Genomic DNA, 17310 nt, shown 5'->3' on the forward strand with positions numbered 1-17310 from the left:
TAATGGACAGAGAAGGGTTAGTTCTAAGCACTTGGGGGGGACCAAGGTTAGAAGGTCGATAAGGGAACGGCTGTTTGGGGAAAACTCCTAAAGGGTCATAAGCAGTGCTCCCTCTAAGCTGAGTTACTGCGAGCTAGCTCACAGTTTCTTAGCCTCCGGCTCACACATCTTTGTCTTCGCTCAGGAAGGAGGGCTCCAGAGGAAACTGATTTATGCCGCAGCCAAATCGCTCGCTCACCATTTTTATGCCAGTAGCTCACAAAGTAGAATATTTTGCTCACAAGACTCTACAGCTTAGAGGGAACATTGGTCATAAGGCTACTGGTGGTCTCATTGTTCTAAAGGAATCTATAGAATTTGGCGCCTTGTAGCTGTGCTCAGTGCTGTCTTCTTGCTAAGAACTCTCCTTTACAGCTGACTCCCCTTCCTGGCTGACTTTCCTATGCTTTTCTTTTGTCCCCAAGCATCTTTCCAGTGGCTTAGTGTCCCACTGACCCACTGTGAATTCCCGTGACGTGATTAGTTAGGTTAGAAGATGTTGTCATAATTCAATTTCTAGAAGACTTGGCAAAAGGATTTATGAATCTCTCTTTCTTCTCCTTCAGCCAGCCATGTCATCAACAGAAATCCGATGTACCCACCGTTCCCAGAAGGGATGCAGATGGCGGTGTTTGGTGCGTGACTCGTTCCTTCCTTTGTGGCCAACTTTGAATATGATTTTCTCCCCAGCTGAGTTACGGTACTGCATGTCCTGGATTCTTGGATTGAACAGGAAGTAAATTCATTCTGCCCACTCGTGAACAGGAAACTGGTCAGGAGAGACATTTTCTGATTGATCATCTCTATATTGGAACTAGGCTTATTGGATCATGATACTCTTTTATTGATTTTTTAAAAAAAAAACGATTGTCATTTTCTAAGGGTGTCTGTATGTGTAGAGTGATGATGACTTGTTGAAGTCAGTGTCTTATTTATTTAGAGATTTAGACCCCACTTTCCTCCCCAATAGGACCCAAAACGACATCATTCTCCTCTCCTCCATTTTATACTCTTAACAGCCACCCTGTGAGGTGGATCAGGCTGAGAGTGGGAGGCCCAGGGTTGTTCAACAAACTTTCATGGCAGAATGAGGATTTCAACCTGTTGGATATTGTAACTCTGCATGCAAGAGAATGTGAGAGGGAAAAGGTTAAGACAAAAGGTGCACTTGGCAGTTGGCCTCAGCCTCTCATCGATTAGAAGCTGAGCTAGTGTGGCTTTTGCTTGCCTTCTGTTTCAGAGTTGAACTACTTTGGCTCTTGCTTTTGCCAGGATGGGCATTGGAATACCCCAGACTATTAGTTCTGGAGGACTTAAGTGTTCATGTTGATGATGCAGCTTCCTCTCATGCCAGGAACCTGGTGTCATCCATGGCGGCACTGGGACTCTCCCAGTTTGTATCGGCTCCTATACACCAAGAGGGTCACACATTGCGTCTGATTTTTTGGCATGGGGATGAATGTGGATCTGGTAAGAAGAAGAAGAGATCGGATTTATACCCCGCCCTTCACTTGGAGTCTCAGAGTGGCTTACAAACTCCTTTTCCTTCCCCTCCCCACAACAGACACCCTGTGAGGTAGAAGGGGCTGAGAGAGCTCGAAGAGAACTGCTCTTTCAAGGACAGCTCTGACAGAACTGTGGCTTGCCCAAGGTCATCCAGCAGCTGCAAGCGGATGAGTTCCATGGTCAGACCAATTTTCTCTGTAGACCTGGTTGAGCACTCCTAACCCTCCCTGTTTAGGTAGTGAGTGAACGTATGCTTGCCCGCAGAGGCTAATGAACCCTAGCAGGTTCCAAAATTCTCTGTGGGATCCACTGCCCTCTGGTGCTTCATTGGATGGGTTGATGGAGGTCTGGCACAGCTAGCTGTCTGAGGCCATCAATGAAATTACCCCCCCGCACCCTTTCTTTCCTTGTGCCAAAGTAGTCCTGTGCTATACCCCAGAGCTATGGAGGATGAAACAAGAGCTGAGATGGCTAGAGCGAGGATGGCTGCGAAAACCTCTTACAGGACATTTATGGAGTTCTACGAAATGGCAGTAAAGGCTACTAAGAAGAATTTCTGTGCGGTCTCCATTGCACCTGCAAGCTCTTGCCCGGCCCAATTATTTAGGACAACTCAGTTGTTAACTGCCTTGCCACAAGGCAAGCAAAATGATAAGGAATTGGCTATTAGCTGTGAGGCATTTGTGAGCTATTTTGCAGACAAAAGTCTCGTCGCTCTGCCAGGACCTCCTGGCCACAGTTGATACAGTAAGGGAACTGGAAGCCCCTTATCCATCCGTCTTTGGGTCTGGTTTTGGGCCACTTCAGTCCACTCTCCCAGGAGAAGGTGGAGAAGATCCTGGTAGCTGTGAAGCCTACCACTTGCCTCCTGGGCCCATCTTGGCTGGTCAAGGCTTGCAAAGATCGTGTTTGGGCCCACCAGGAGAGTTTATTATCTTATCCCTGTTTTGGGGGATATTCCCAGTGAGTTTGAAGGAGGCAGTGGTGCGTCTGCTCTTGAAAAAGCCATCATTGGACCCTGTGGTCCTTACCAACTACCACCCGGTCTCAACAGTTTCTGGGCAAGGTGGTTAGAGAGGATTGGTGTTTGAGCAGCTCCAGGTTTCCTTGGATGATGCCTCCATCCTGGATCTGTTCCAGTCCAGTTTCCACTCTGGCCATGGGACGGAGACCACATTGGTCGTCCTCACAGATGACCTCTGGAGACACCTGGATCAAGGTGGGTTGGTGCCGCTGTTGCTTCTTGATCTGACAGCAGCATTTGACACGGTCAATTACAATCTTCTGATCCACCACCTCACCGATGTAGGGATACAGGGGTCTGCTTTACAATGGCTTTCCTCCATTCTCTATGGTCAGGGACAGAGGGTGGTGCCTGGGGAGAGGATATCTCCACAGTACCTGCTGGAATACAGTGTGCTGCAGCTGATCCAGAGGTTTGGGCTGGGTTGCCATCAGTATGCTGATGACATCCATTCTCCCCCAGATGTTTTGGTCAGGGCATTAGGGACCATGGCTGGATGGTTACAGCCGAGCTGGCTGAAATTAAATCCAACGAATACGGAGGTCCTGTACCAGAGTTGTGGAGGCTTGGGATCGGGAATCCAGCTCCCAATGCTTGGTGGGCACCATTGACACCAGTGCTGAGGGTGCGGAGCCTTGGAGTATTCCTGGATGCCTCGCTTTCAGTGGAGGCCCAGGTCGACACTGTTGCCAGGCTAGCCTTATATCATCTCCAGCGGGTCAGGCAACTGGTTTCCTGTCTCACCTCCCAGGACTTAGCTACAGTGATCCAGTCACTTCCAGACTGGATTACTATAACTCGCTCTACGCGGGGCTGTCCTTTAACCTGACCCAGAAGTTGCAACCCATACAGAATGCGGCGGTGCACTTGCTGATGGCAGTATCAGTGCAGGCATGCATTCAGCCAGTGCCTGGATAGTGCTACACCAACTGCTAATTGAGTATCAGATCTGGTTCAAAGTTATGGTATTGACCTTTAAAGCCCTATGCGGCCAGGGACCAGCATACCTATGGGACTGTCTCTCCCTGTATGTGCCCTGGAGAACCTTGTGCTCTGCAGATCAACGTCTCCTGGTAGTTCCCGGCTCAAAAGATGTCTGCTTAGCCTCAGCCATGGCCTGGTGGAACATGCTCCCATCTGAGATCAGCGCCTCGCAGGACTTGTTACAGTTCCATAGGGCCTGTAAAATAGAGCTGTTCCACCAGGCCTTTGATGGAGGTAGCAGACATTCAACCATGTTGGCCTCCCCTCTTCATAATCATCTGCTTCATTGCCCTCCTATGCTGTTTTGCTCCAAGAATGTCAACAGGACACTGTAGTAAAATGGGGTGCTATTAATTATCATCTGACTAACATCCTGCAGGAGGCATTATGGACTGCCTTAAAGTTATTTGTTTTAGTTGCCATCTTGCTCTGATAGTTCTAGATTTTAAATTTAGATTTGGTTTTCAGATTACTTGTTTTAATATTATCGTGTCTCCTATATGTTATAACCAGCCTGAGCCCACTTGTGTGGTAGGGCAGGATATGTCTAATAAAATATACAAGACCTCTTTTCTTCTTATTTCTTTTAACATGGGCTTGGAGCTGTAGCAAGTTAACCTTTTATGAAGTTACTCTGTTCACAATAAGTTAAATGTCATGTAAGATGTGCTTCTATTTTTGCAAGTAAAATTTCTTTCTCTTGTTACCATTGGAGTCAGATCATCTTTGTAATTTGTTTGAACAGCTGTTTCCCATAACTGGGAAACATGGATGATCAGAGATATTGCATAAAGCTTCTGTGCTTCCAAATCAAATGATGTAATTTTTTTTTTACATTTAACTCAGTAGACTCCAATCTGACAAACTAACCACTGCACAATGCTTCTTCTCTTGGCTGATCGGAAATGATACTGAGGCTTATACCAAGAGCTAATTGTGTCTTTATAGTAGTCACTGCTGATTCTTTTTAGTTCTTCACATTAACATCATAAATGGGGAAATTAATGTATTTCATTGCAGAAAACCACCCCCAAGTGAACACTGTTCTTTGACTGTAATATAATATGTAAAAGGATTTTGAGTCCAGTGCCAGGGCATGTGCGTTGCATGCAGAATGTCTTGGGTCTGGACTACAGAGCAAGGAAGATCTTTCTGTGACTGACACCAAGGAGAGTTGCTTCCAGTCAGGACAGACAGTACCAGCTAGATAAACCACTTGGTATAAGGCAGCTTTGCATGGACTCCACCGTATTTGTTTTTAAAATTTAATTAACTATAATTGTCTAGCAGTAAACAAAAGGTTATTGATAACAGAGTAGGTAACCCCCATTTTATAATGAAAATGTTTCCTTGAGACCTGGGCACAGTGCTAGATTATACATATTCAAAGCAGTTCAATCTGTGAGTTTCTCCTTAACCACTTTGCACTAAATTTAGGTTTCCTTTATCTTCTGTTGTTGCCAGGCATGGGATGTTTCTGGGGAGCAGAGAGAAAGTTCTGGCAGCTGTCAGGAGTTTTCTCCACACAGGTGGGCTTCTCGGGAGGCTTCACCCCCAATCCTACTTACAAAGAAGTTTGCACCGGTAAGTGTTTTCTGTCTTCCTTGGGAAAGTTTCCGGAATGTTAGTTTCTCCCTCAGGTTATCTCTGAGGTAATATCACACCTTGTGAAGGCTTGCTTCCAAGACCCCCAAGATACTGGTGAATCTCAATTGATTTCCCCAAAAGCAAAGGAAATGGTTAAGCACTACTTGGCACTCAAACTAATGTGAAAGAGGAAGATCCAGTGTGGTGTAGCAGTTAGAAAGTCAGACTGGGATCTGGGAGACCCAAGTTTGAACCCCCACTCTGCCAAGGAAACGTGCTGGGTGACCGTGGGCCAGTTATTTATGTATGTATTTATTTAATTACATTTATATCCTGCCCTCCCTGCACGCAGGCTCAGGGCGGCTCACAGTACACCGATGTAATACAACACCATGGTCACCACAATCAAGGCACACAGTGCGCTAAAAACGAATAAAACATTTTAAAACAGTTAACTACAGTGGGCATGCCCAAGGATCCATTGCGACTAAACGTACACACTCCTATTGCACAGCATACTGAGTCTAAGAGGGGATGCTATGGCCCAGGTGATCAATGGCCAGTCAGCCTGATCCAGCGGTACTGCTTACACACTCTCGGCCTAACCTGCTTCACAAGAGTGAAGGATAAAGAGGAGAGGAGAATGTTGTAAGCTGCTTGGGTGTCCCGTTAGGGAGAAAGACAGGGTGTAAATGAAGTATATAAAGAAATATTTAATTTATTGGCCTTTAACTGCCAGTCAGAGGAGCCAGAGTTTCTGAAGTTGCCTGTGCTAAGCTGGAATCTTCTCCCCTGCTTAGTGACCTCACCTTGCTGTCCTGTTTCTCTTCTCAGCATGTGTGCTAACAGAGGCATGGTGCTCTCTACACAAGCCCCTTAGCAGCCCCTGCAGCAAAATATGGCAGCTGTTTGGGGGGTGTTGCGACTGAGCAAGTGGGACTCCACAACACACCCATTCATCTTAATCCATGATTGAATGGGTTTCATCATGGTATAAAGTGCTTTCCACTAGTGTAAGCAGGGGTCGTTTCGTAGAAAAAGAGCTAGGGGAACTCATTAGCATAACTCATTAGCATATGCCACACACCCTGACATCAGGGGCCCGGCGGTGGACCTGCAAGGCCAGCGGGAGTGCGAGGAAGCCCCGCCAAGGCCCTCCCTGGCCCCAGGCAGGCAGGGGTGGGGAGAGGCGGGGAGGAAGCAACTTACCCTCCCTCTTCTCCTGCCTCCTTCTGCCTGAATGAGGCTGGAAGCGGGGCGGCTGGAAGCAGGGGGCAGGGCTTTGTCATGTGCCCCGCCCCCCGCACCTCACCCGGGGAACTGCGTTCCCCCGCGATCCCCCCCGAAATGACCTCTGAGTGTAAGAGCCCCACTATCAGTTACATAGGATATCTGTGTCTGGTACAGAGTTGCACCCTTCTAAGTCTCCGTTTAGGATTGCACTGTAGATCCCACAAGGTGCAATATAATATTTAAATGTAAGTCTGAATGCCAGGGGGAGGGGGAGGGGAGATGTGGGTCAGGGCTACTGTCCTGGGACTGGTGTGATTATATCTTTCCAGCCCCCAAGACTGACAGAAACTATTAGTCCTGGCAAGAAAAAAAGTGGACATCCACACTGTTTTCTTTCATTTTTCCCTGCTGAGACTAGTAACTGCTCAGTGGTGACCCATTCTGTTGGGAATGTGGTGAAGGAGAAATGGATTAACCTCCCCCCCAATCCCACTATTGAAGCCTCAGTTCAAATTGACCGGTCCTGCAGCCACTTTGTAAGATTCAGCTGTATACTGAAAGATGCAGTCCATGGGCCTCCATGAGAATCAGCCTCTGACCCTTGTCATGGGGGTGTATACAGACCCCCTTTTGCCAAGTAGTGCATCTGCAATCACTGGTGAATCCAGGCATCTTATTCCCTTGCTGGGTGGGGAGGAGATCCTTGCAACTGTTCTGCTTCCCTGAAAGTGGCAAAATCCACCTTTCCACTGGGCAGGAAAACAAAGACCAGTAGCTTCCTGAGAGAGGCTGCACAAGCACAGTGTGCCCCTTAACTGAGCCAGTTAATTGACACTGCACATACTGTACACTCCACTTGTGGAACTCACTGCCCCAGGATTCAGTGATGGCCACTAGCTTTGAATAGGTCCAACAGTACCTTTTAGTATGATAGATAAATGGAACTTCAATTTTAGTGACAGTGTACCTCCGAAAGGGCAGCTTTGTCATTCATGCCCTGCTTTTTGGTCTTCCAGGGGCAATTGGTTCTCAACTGTGGGTAACAGGCTGTTGGACTAGATGGCCACTGAGTCCGATCCGGCAGGGGTCTTCTTAAGTACATGTGTTTGGCATGGTGAAGTCCCCATGGCCTTCTTGGGTGCTAATCTGACCTTTCCTATTTGGATCTGGTGCAGCTGCAAGAAGGTGTGAGAGAGGAACATTGGTTAATGTGAGGCAGCATAGCCTTGTGTTACCGTCGCCATAGCACGTGGCTGCCCCATTTCCTCAGCTTTCTAATGCATTTATGGGTAATGTTAATTCTGCTCCCACTATGGATCCCTCAGAAATCAGAACAGACGGTTTTGCAGCTTATCTGCAAAAACATTTTGAGTGTGGGTGCAGGGGATTATCTGTCTGGAAGAAATATCCTTGTCTGTTGTCTCTGTTCTGGGTATTAACACAGTTCAGCTTGGGAAGGGGCTCAGTCCTTGTCATTCACACAAATTCACTCACACTTAAAAAAAAATGAAACAGAGTAATCTGAACAGGCCGGACTTGCCTCCTGATGGTTTTTGCATCCATGGTGCTGTTGCCTGTTTGGCAGACATTTTATATTTCGTGTGATTTGAGCACATGCATTTCCTGAGGGTCCTTCATTGGTTGCTGATAAATAGTGCTTCCACCTCACAAAACCACCACATGGAAGCAATTTGTGAGAGAATTTAGTTTCCTTCCAATGCCCACATGATAAAATGTTCATGTGAAAACACCGCCCCGTATTTAAATCAGTGGTTAGTGTGTCATAGAGAAAAAATACTAGTAGTTCTTCAACCTTACCAATGCCAGGGAATTTTTAAAAAGATTTTATTTTTTATAAAGACAAACATCACACAGACAAAACACACAAATACATAAATGTGTGGGGTTAAGTTATATCATCAATTTACATGACTGGATACCTCATACTATATTTGATTTCCATGTTCCATGTTCCACCATATGTTCTTACAAAAATATTTTGCATATTTTAGATATAAGTTTTTGTATTCTATGAAAGGTTATATATCTGTATACTTTAACTATTGTATTCTTTAGTTCATCTCAAAATCTAAACCATATAGTTTCATACATAAACAAACATTTACATAGGCATCCAACTAGTAGGGGATTTCATTACCTCATCAAATTACCTATTTAAATACCTCAGTGTTTGTTTTCCAAATTTGACCTTATATTCTTACAATAATCTTTCACATATGTTTCAAAAAGTAAATTTTTTATACTCTTCTGGTATATTTTCCAATGTTTCAACTCCTTTATGTAGTTTTGAACAGCAGTATATTAATTATATTATTCAAACCTTTATAAAATCATGAGGGACTGTATTCTCTCCCTTATCCAAATATTTGATGCTTGTGTATTCTCTCTTATCCACAAAATTGTGGAGCATTTCCATAGGTTTTCATCCTCTTCTTCATTCTCTGATTTCTCCTCTTAAGCCTTAAAGTCTTAATTTTGTGCCTTTTCCCCTTGTAGATGAAATGTATCTTCTGGTGGTAACCATCTATAATCCATTTTTCAAGTAGTTTGAGGTTCCATATATTCTTCTTTTTTCTCTCTTTGAGTAGATATTTCATTTGCTGGTTCCAGGGCTGGCCCGAAGTGTTTTTGCGCACTAGGGCAAGGCTACCTTGTGCCCCTCCGCGAGGCTAGCTCGTGGGCCCCCCTCGTGAGGCTGCCTTGTGGCACCACCCCTCTCCACAAAAGGAAGAAAGAAATTTGGGGTTACACAAGCAAACAACGATCAGGAAAAACAAGCCCTGCAGAATGCCTATGTCGGCAGAAGGAATAACCTTGAATGGTGTGTGTGCAATGGAACTAAGTTCGAGTCCAGTCGTGTGCACACAAAGCTTCTACCCTGAATTAAACTTTGCTGGTCTTCAAGGTGCTAGTCTGGACTGAAACCTTGCTCTCTGGCCAGCACACGGCAACCCACCTGAATCTCTCTTGAATGGGCTGGGGGGGGGGGAAGAGAGAGAGAGGAACTCCCCCACTAAACTCCCCTGTGAGTCTTCCCCGGGGGCTGGTGAGGCGTTAGCTTCTGGGTGCTGACTTCCAACTTTGGGGCTTCCGAGGGGATGACCTATGTGGACCTGTGCTTTGCCAAGAGCCCCCCGGAGGAAGCCGGCCTCCTGGGGAGGCGCCATGCGAAGGTGGGTGGGCAGGCAGGCAGGCAGGCAGCCAGCCAGCCAGCCAGCCAGCCAGCCAGCCCGCCTGACGGCCCAGCTCTCGCCCTTCCCCTCACCTCCCTCCCTTTTCTTTCGCCGCCTGCGCACTGCTGCTGATGGACAAGGCGCCCTCCCTCCCTGGGGGGCCCTGTAGGGACAGGGCTGAGTGGCGGCAGGAGTGCCTTCTGGATCTTGGCCTCCGCCACTTATGTAGCCTGCCCTGTCCTGTTGGCTGGGAGCAGCTGTGTGCCCTGCCTGCAGATCGCCCGCAAAAACTTCCCCCGCCTCCCCCCAGCCTAGCAAGGCGCCCCTAACCTCTGTGCGGCCGCTGCTTTCTCTGCTCCCCCCCCCATGTGCACCAGATGGCCGGGGAAAGGCACTCCTTGAAAGCGAGTCGCGGGAGGGAAGGGGGGGAGAGGATGCCACCCGAGGTGGCCGGGGCTGGGAGTGGGGAAGTTCCCCCGCAGGGCTTCCTTGCTTCGGAGATGCCCTGACACCTTCCAGGGCGCCCCTGCAATGTCCCCCGGCGGGGACGAAGAGGGACCAGGCAGCCCGATGGGACATGCCGGGGGGAGAAAGAGGCAGCGGCGGCTGGGGTCAGGGCGACGCAGGGCTTCTGGTGGTGGCGGGGGCGCGGTTGGCCGCCCCCATAATCTGCCCACTCTAGACAAAAGTCTAGTTCGCCTAGCGGGTGGGCCGGCCCTGGCTGGTTCAATAATAGCATCTCTTGTCATTCTTTCATGGGGTCTCATGTTCAGTTCTTCAGTCCATTTGTCTCTTTTTGGATATGTTTTGTAAATCATATCAATTGGATTATAGACTTCATCTGTACTTCTGTATCAATATGTTCCACAAAAGTAAATGTCATGTCAGTTTGCTCTTCCTTCTGATTGGTGCTCTACTGTAAGAGTAGATCAACCTTAGGTTGCACATCCTTCATAGCTTTTTCCACAGCTGTTCTTACTGCTGCTATAATTGTTTCCTGTATTAATTGTTTAAAGTCTGTAATCAACAATGAATATTTGCCTACACCAGCCATTTCCGAAATATCGTGTTAAAAACAAGGAATCTCTCCAACTCTTTGTTAGTACAACCTCTACCGTCACACAGCTACCTATACAGAGAGTCTTTCAGATTGCCTTTCAGTAAAAAACCTTATGGTCACACCACTTCTATATTTGCAAAACAATAACCATTATAGTCATATTAAAGACTGAAACAATTTCAACCAAGGCCAACATTCTTATCAATTGTTAACACTGCAGAGATGACAGAATGTACTTTTATAATTTCAACAAACCACGACAAAGTATGTTATGAGAGTATAACATATAAAAAATTCAAATTAAGTTCCTAATAGTTCTTATTGATGATTCTTCTTTTTAGTTGTGATACTTATTAAAATATAGTTATTTGTAATCCTTTAAAGAGTCTTCATATAGTTCATATAATTCCAGACAATTTATTTGTAATTCCAAACAGAGGAGCTCTTACTCCCCTGAAAGTCAAAGCCAAATAAGATGAATATTTCCAAAATTTTGTAATCCAGTACACAATATTGAAAGATCAATATTTTTAATTGACAGTTTTCTTCTCAGATGACAACCTTCTCTTCTTTTGCCCAAGCCATTTAAAAAACAAACAAACACTTTTAGATCTTTTCTTAGCCGGTTGAAGAAAGGGGGGGGAGGGAAGAAATTCTTCACCCCTCTAATCCTTTCTGTTTTCAATAGATTTAAAGGGGGCTTGACTAATGGGGAGTCTCTGATGTTGTTGCTTGTACATTTACTCACAGCGTTGATGTTTTTAAGCAGTTCAGTTGAAGTTTTCTGCTTCTCCCCCTTGCTCAGGTGGCCACGGCTTCATGCCCATGCCTGGCATGGACGCTCTCGATCGGTTCTTGCTTCAGGACAATCAAAGGACTTCCACTTACTTGCTGCTGCTTGTGGGGAGTCCCGATCGAACCCCCTGCACTGTGCTCCTCTTCAGGGAGCTCAGTGGAGTTCGGGAGCCCTGAACTCCTCCAAAAAACCATCGATCCATCTGGCACACAGGAGAGCTTCCCGGTGTTGACCGTTCTTGCCGTGCCGGCACCTGGAAGTCCACCAATGCCAGGGAATTTTCACAAGCTCATTTTATGCCAGGGTATGGTATGAGGGTCTTGCTGATCCTTCTGCCTCAGACATTTTTAAATCATGAAAGTTTCAGCCATGAATCAGCCCCTTCATGCCTTCCTCCTAGGCAGCAGGGTAGTAGAAAGTTTTACAGGTTACAAGAGGATCACTTGGGCAGGCATGTCTCAGAGGTCCAAATCAGGAGTTGTTCACACATGCAAAAGAATGATCTGGCAGAACCCTGAGGTAGTTGAATGAACTTCAGATAGCTAGCGATGGATTTCAACTCTGAACATTCCTTTGCATTAAAAAGGAAAAAGAACTCCACGCAAAACTGAAAACTTGCACAACAGGGAGAGAGGTTCTTATCCTCTCTCCTCATTCGCTACTTTGTTTGCTTTGTTTTAACCTGCCTTTCTCCCCAGCCACTTATACTGCTCAATCCTCCTCCCTTTTATCCTCACAACAACCCTGATGGTAAATTAGGCTGAGAGTGTGTAACTGGCCCAAAGTCACCCAGCAAGCTTGCATAGCAGCGTGGGGATTCGAACCTGGATCTCCCTAATCTGACATTCTAATGACTACACCACACAGGCTCTCTCTCTGTGCTGATTTTCTGTTTGCAGGAAGTTTTGAACATAGGTGAGTATTCCAAAATGTGATCTATCCTCCCCAATCTTCCACCTGCACTCTTAAGGGGATTGGGACCACCTCAGCATTGTAATCCTCCTGCGTGGGTAAATCAGATCTTAGACTGGGCCCAGGAGCTCTGTGATTAGGATTTTCTATGGTTTGTGAAAAGGCTACAAAAAGCAGGTGGGTTAGGACCACAGCATGCCGGTGTGTGTGTGTGTGTGTGTGTGTTCACTCGTTCTCCTCCAGGAACACTTCCCTTTTCTCAGTTGCAAACCATTCCCCAGCCGGCTGTTTCAATAAAGAGTTAACTGCTTTTTGGATCACAGGAATCAGCCACTTTACTAATAGAAGTGCTGATACTGTAGACAGCCTGGGTCCCCAAAAGCCATATTGAGGGCACATGGGCTAGTTTGAACCTAATGACCTCTTGAGTTGTAGCTCAGTCTCATCGACACAATGCTGCACCAGCTGTCTGCCACAAGCCCCCAGTTCTTCTCGTGGTGCTGTGATACTTCCTGGACAGTTATTTCCTCTCTTCCACCTCGTAGGCTTGGGTTGTGATAGGATACTTGACTGAATTTTGTTTTTTGCTTGTTTTTAATACTGTATTTGTAAATTGGTTTGAGCTACTTTGGCCCCGGTCACACGGGCAGGAAAATGCGGGGGGGAAGCATGGCTGTTTGCCCCGGAGCAAAATAACGCGTGGTTGCACGATCAGACGTCCCGTAGAGGTCCCGTCCAGGTCCCGTGGTTAGGGGGGAGGTGCCAATCACAAGAGAATCCTGTGGCGCGGCAAAAAAGCGGCCTCTCTAGCAAAAGGCTCCGTGGGTTTAACCCCTTCCAGGGCTGCAGATGAATGCAAACTGTGTCCTCCGTCAGGTCCCCTCCAGGAGGAGCTTCAGCCGGGCCGCCCTCCCGCCACGCCCTCCCTGCACCTCCCCCTCTGCCGCCCGGTGCAGAGAGTTCCTCTCGAGCAGGCCAAGCCAGGAGTGTGGGGGGGTACGGAAAAGAGGAGCGGCTGTGTTGTTTGTTTTTAAACGAAGTGTACGCATGCGCCGTTGGGTGCTTGTGTGCATCCCGTGGAGACTTACAAAAAAAACCTTTTAGCGACAGGACATGGGCAGGCGCCGGATGCCACAACCTAACACCGGAAACGTGATCAGGCGCCCGCCCGTGCCCCGCAAATTTTTTTTTTTTACCCCGCATCTTCGGCGGGAAGCCTCGGGTTTGCCACGGGAGCTCTACGCTTCCCAGATGTGGCGCCGGGCGGAGTAATCCACCTATTTTCCGTCTCTGTAGCGTGGCTAATGCTCCGTGTGACGGCAGCCTTTATAAGCCACTTTGGGTGCCTATTGGGGAGAGAACAGGATAAAAATATACTTGAAGAATCAATCATCCTTCCACTTGGATGACAGCTGCCAGAGGACATCCTGTTCTGCTGTGAACTTTTCAGGACTTCTTCCTAACAGACTACGAGGCAGTGAGAGAAACTGAATCCCTTGCATGGGGTGGGGTGGAAAGGTGACTGTGAAGAAGGGTGTGTCGGTTGGAATAGTTGCTTTGGGTAGGACCACAAGGCCATAATTGTCAAGTTGTCTTCTAGGGATGAAAATAGTTCTTTTTGCAGAATGGGAAGTATTTAACAGGGGGGGGAAACCTACATTGCATGAATATTTCATATTTAGTGTCTGTTTGCTGCTTCTATTTGCTCCTCTGGATGGTCAGATTACTGGCTCATCATCTTCCTAGCATAGTCACTTTGGTGTTCCTGGCCTATCAGGGATCATGTAGTGAACAAGATAACATCAAGAAGGTATACAGTCAGTCAGGCTTGGCTGTGTGCTGACATCATCGAAGACAAATGAAACCCAATAAGATTAAGGGCAATGCTTCCCTTTTTTGTCCATTTCAAAGCAGTTATTGACAAATTGGCTGAAGGCTCTTTTTGATGATGCTTGAAGAATGATTAGGGGAAACCCCATCCCTCCCCTTTCTGGTTTAGACATAGTGAAGGGAGAAAAGTCTGGTTTTGCCAACATAAGGTGATACTGCTTTATGCCCAGGAGGTTCTGGATTTGGGCACAAGAAAGATACTCCGTTCTCTGGAGAGCTAGGCATTTGTTTACATGTGGCCCAGTGCTCTGTAGCCACTTATATGTGGGGGTATTTCCATTGAGTATAGGGAGCTGCGGTGGCTCAAGTGGTTAAGACGCTGAACTGCAGGCTGTGGAAGGTCGGTAGTTCAGCAGTTCGAGACCCGGGTGCCGCATGACGGAGTGAGCTCCCGTCTCTAGTTCCAGCTCCAAGCAGTTTGAAAGCAAGAAATTGCAAGTAGATAAATAGGTACCGCTTCAGTGGGAAGGTAACAGCGTTCCGTGTGCCTTGGTGTTTAGTCATGCCGGCCACATGACCACGGAAACGTCTTCGGACAGCGCTGGCTCTTCGGCTTTGAAACGGAGATGACCACCGCAACCCTAGAGTCGGATTCGACTAGCTTTCGAGCAAGGGAACCTATAGTCTGTGAGCTGGGAAATATGAGAAGCAGAAAGGCTCTGTGTCGGCGAGGCATGGACAGGCTTCAGTTTACATGGAATCCTGATGGCTGGTGAATAGTGGCAGCTAATAGCCTCTGCTGTGGGACAGTCAAGAGAGAGGGGAACTTCTGCTTTCAATGTAAACCATTGAAAGGCACCTCAGCAAGTAGGTAGTTGCTGACTGGCTAGCTGCTCTTGCTGACATCATCTGACTGCCCTAGAGGCAGCTAGCCAATCAGCAGTGACATGCTTGCTGAAGTGCCCTTACCTGTACCTCCAATGGCCTCCCTGAGGTGGTTGTCACCCACCTACCAACCCTAGCAACAGGCCAGGGAACCTCTCACAGCCAGCTGACTTGTTTGAACTGTGACCTTTGCTTTTAATGTTTTTACTGTGCTTTCCATTTTAACTGTATTGATTGTATTATTGACACGATGTTATCCGCCCTGAGCCCGCTCACGGGATGGGCAGGCTATAAATACAAATCATAAATAAAAGAAAGAAAAAATGGGATCTTTCCCTTGATCACCGTCACAGCAGCACCCAAACTGATTTCAGTTACCAGACCCAAATGCCTTTTGAGTTCTTATCAAAATACATGAGGAAAAATTGTGCCTGATCTTGGCAAGAATACAAAAAGATTGCTGCTAAAGTTCACTGAAATATACAAAAGATGTTCAGTAGAAAATTCAACTTTTCATGATGTTATTTAATTCTTGTTTCCAACAGGTGCCAACAAGATGCACAGCACAGGAACAGGACGAACACTTCTCGAGTGTATCTGCGTTCGTTTCGAGATATATTCTTTATCAAACTTCACTTTTCAATGATCTTCACACAGTTTAAATGATCTCCACACAGTTTAAATCACCACAAGGGTATCCATACATTCAAATTGGCTCACAAGGCTCCTATACACAAAAGTTCTTTACCATCGAAGTCGATGGTAAAGAACTTTTGTGTATAGGAGCCTTGTGAGCCAATTTGAATGTATGGATACCCTTGTGGTGATTTAAACTGTGTGGAGATCATTTAAACTGTGTGAAGATCATTGAAAAGTGAAGTTTGATAAAGAATATATCTCGAAACGAACGCAGATACACTCGAGAAGTGTTCGTCCTGATCTTGGCAAGAAGCAAGAGAAGTGAAGGCTAGCGTGGCCACTTGCCACTAAATCAGATTAGGTCAGTCAGTGGGGTCTTGTCATCTTCTTTGGGACAGGAAGGGATCACACTCTTGCCTTTCCCCCACTTCCTCATGCATTCATTAGGAATCGGTCTGGCAGTGCCTGAATGTCTCACATTCTGTCATGAAGCAGATATTTTATTTAATAGTATCTGATTGCCTTATTCCGATATCTGGGGCAGCAGCCCTTTCTGCCTGGCTTTGCTGCATTCTCTTCCCGACAGAATCTTTCTCCTCCCCTCTCTCTGGTTGGTTGGCTGCAGATAAATGGAGGCAACAGCCTCCCCTATGTACATACTGCACTGGCCTAAAAACTGCAGCAGAGATGCATCTAATTATAACCCCCTCTCTGGGATTAACTCTTCCTTGCCCTGGATAAGAAGACTCAACACACAGGCGAGCTAGCCACCACCCTCTTGCTTTTCAGACTGGGTTGGAGTTGGGGGATTGTGTCTCTCTTACCTAAGCACTGCCTTCTCTTTTTAAGGCAGTTTGGGTTGGGGCCATATAAAAGACCGTATTGCCAGGACCTGTTTGCAATATAGGAAGGGGGACTCGATCGTGGTCATATAGTAAACCTACAAAGCTGCCTTCTGCTGAGTTAGTACAGTCTGTAGATCGCTCAGCATTGGCTGTCCAGGGTGTCCAGTCTCCAGGGCCGCCTGGTACCTGAGAGCCTTTAATTGGGGCACAGCCTGGGACGTTCTGTGGGTGAAGCGTGTGCTCATCCACAACATTGCTGTCCCTAATCTAAATCCCAAGCACTGGGCGAGTGTCTTCTTTTGGCTAGGTGCTATAAGGGCACGCAGGACTGATTTTCACGTCATGACAAACGGACAAATACCTTCTTAGAAACCAGTATCCTGTAACACCTCCTGGTGCATCAGCGATAAGGGGTTCTGTCTCAATCAGAGGTATGATCGATGATTCTGCCTCATCCGTGTGCATGGCTCTTCTGATCTCTGCACAATATTCAAGGGACATTTTATTACCCAGGTGCAGGTAAGATGGGTCTTGAGGTCCCTTTCTGCTTTAAACTACTCCACGCTGAGCCTCTGCTTTGGAACGCCTTTCAGTCTCTCTGATAAGCAGCTTCTGAGAAGGGTGGCCAGAAGAGTGGAATGGGCTCAGATCCACAGTGTATGGATGACACTGGATCTGTTTTGTACCCTTCATGTTACACGTTGTCCCTTCTGCTTCCAGATCCCTAGCTTAGGCTCCCTACCCCCCCCCCCCCCCCCCCCACAGCCACAGACGAG

At 47.0% G+C, this 17310-nt stretch overlaps 1 protein-coding gene across 1 annotated transcript in view; it reads left to right on the forward strand.

The window, feature by feature from the left end:
* The first annotated feature begins 643 nt into the window (after window positions 1-643).
* Window positions 644-17310, forward strand: part of LOC107121831 (mitochondrial peptide methionine sulfoxide reductase-like) — a 49710-nt gene continuing 33043 nt past the window's right edge. The window contains exons 1-2 of the mRNA XM_015424832.1: window positions 644-674; window positions 5018-5137. Coding sequence (XP_015280318.1) covers window positions 656-674; window positions 5018-5137 — 139 coding nt within the window. The 5' untranslated portion in view covers window positions 644-655. The remainder of the gene's footprint in view (window positions 675-5017; window positions 5138-17310) is intronic.

Source organism: Gekko japonicus, unplaced genomic scaffold (assembly GCF_001447785.1).
Source record: "Gekko japonicus isolate JY-2015 unplaced genomic scaffold, Gekko_japonicus_V1.1 scaffold1099, whole genome shotgun sequence".
NCBI lineage: Eukaryota > Metazoa > Chordata > Lepidosauria > Squamata > Gekkonidae > Gekko > Gekko japonicus.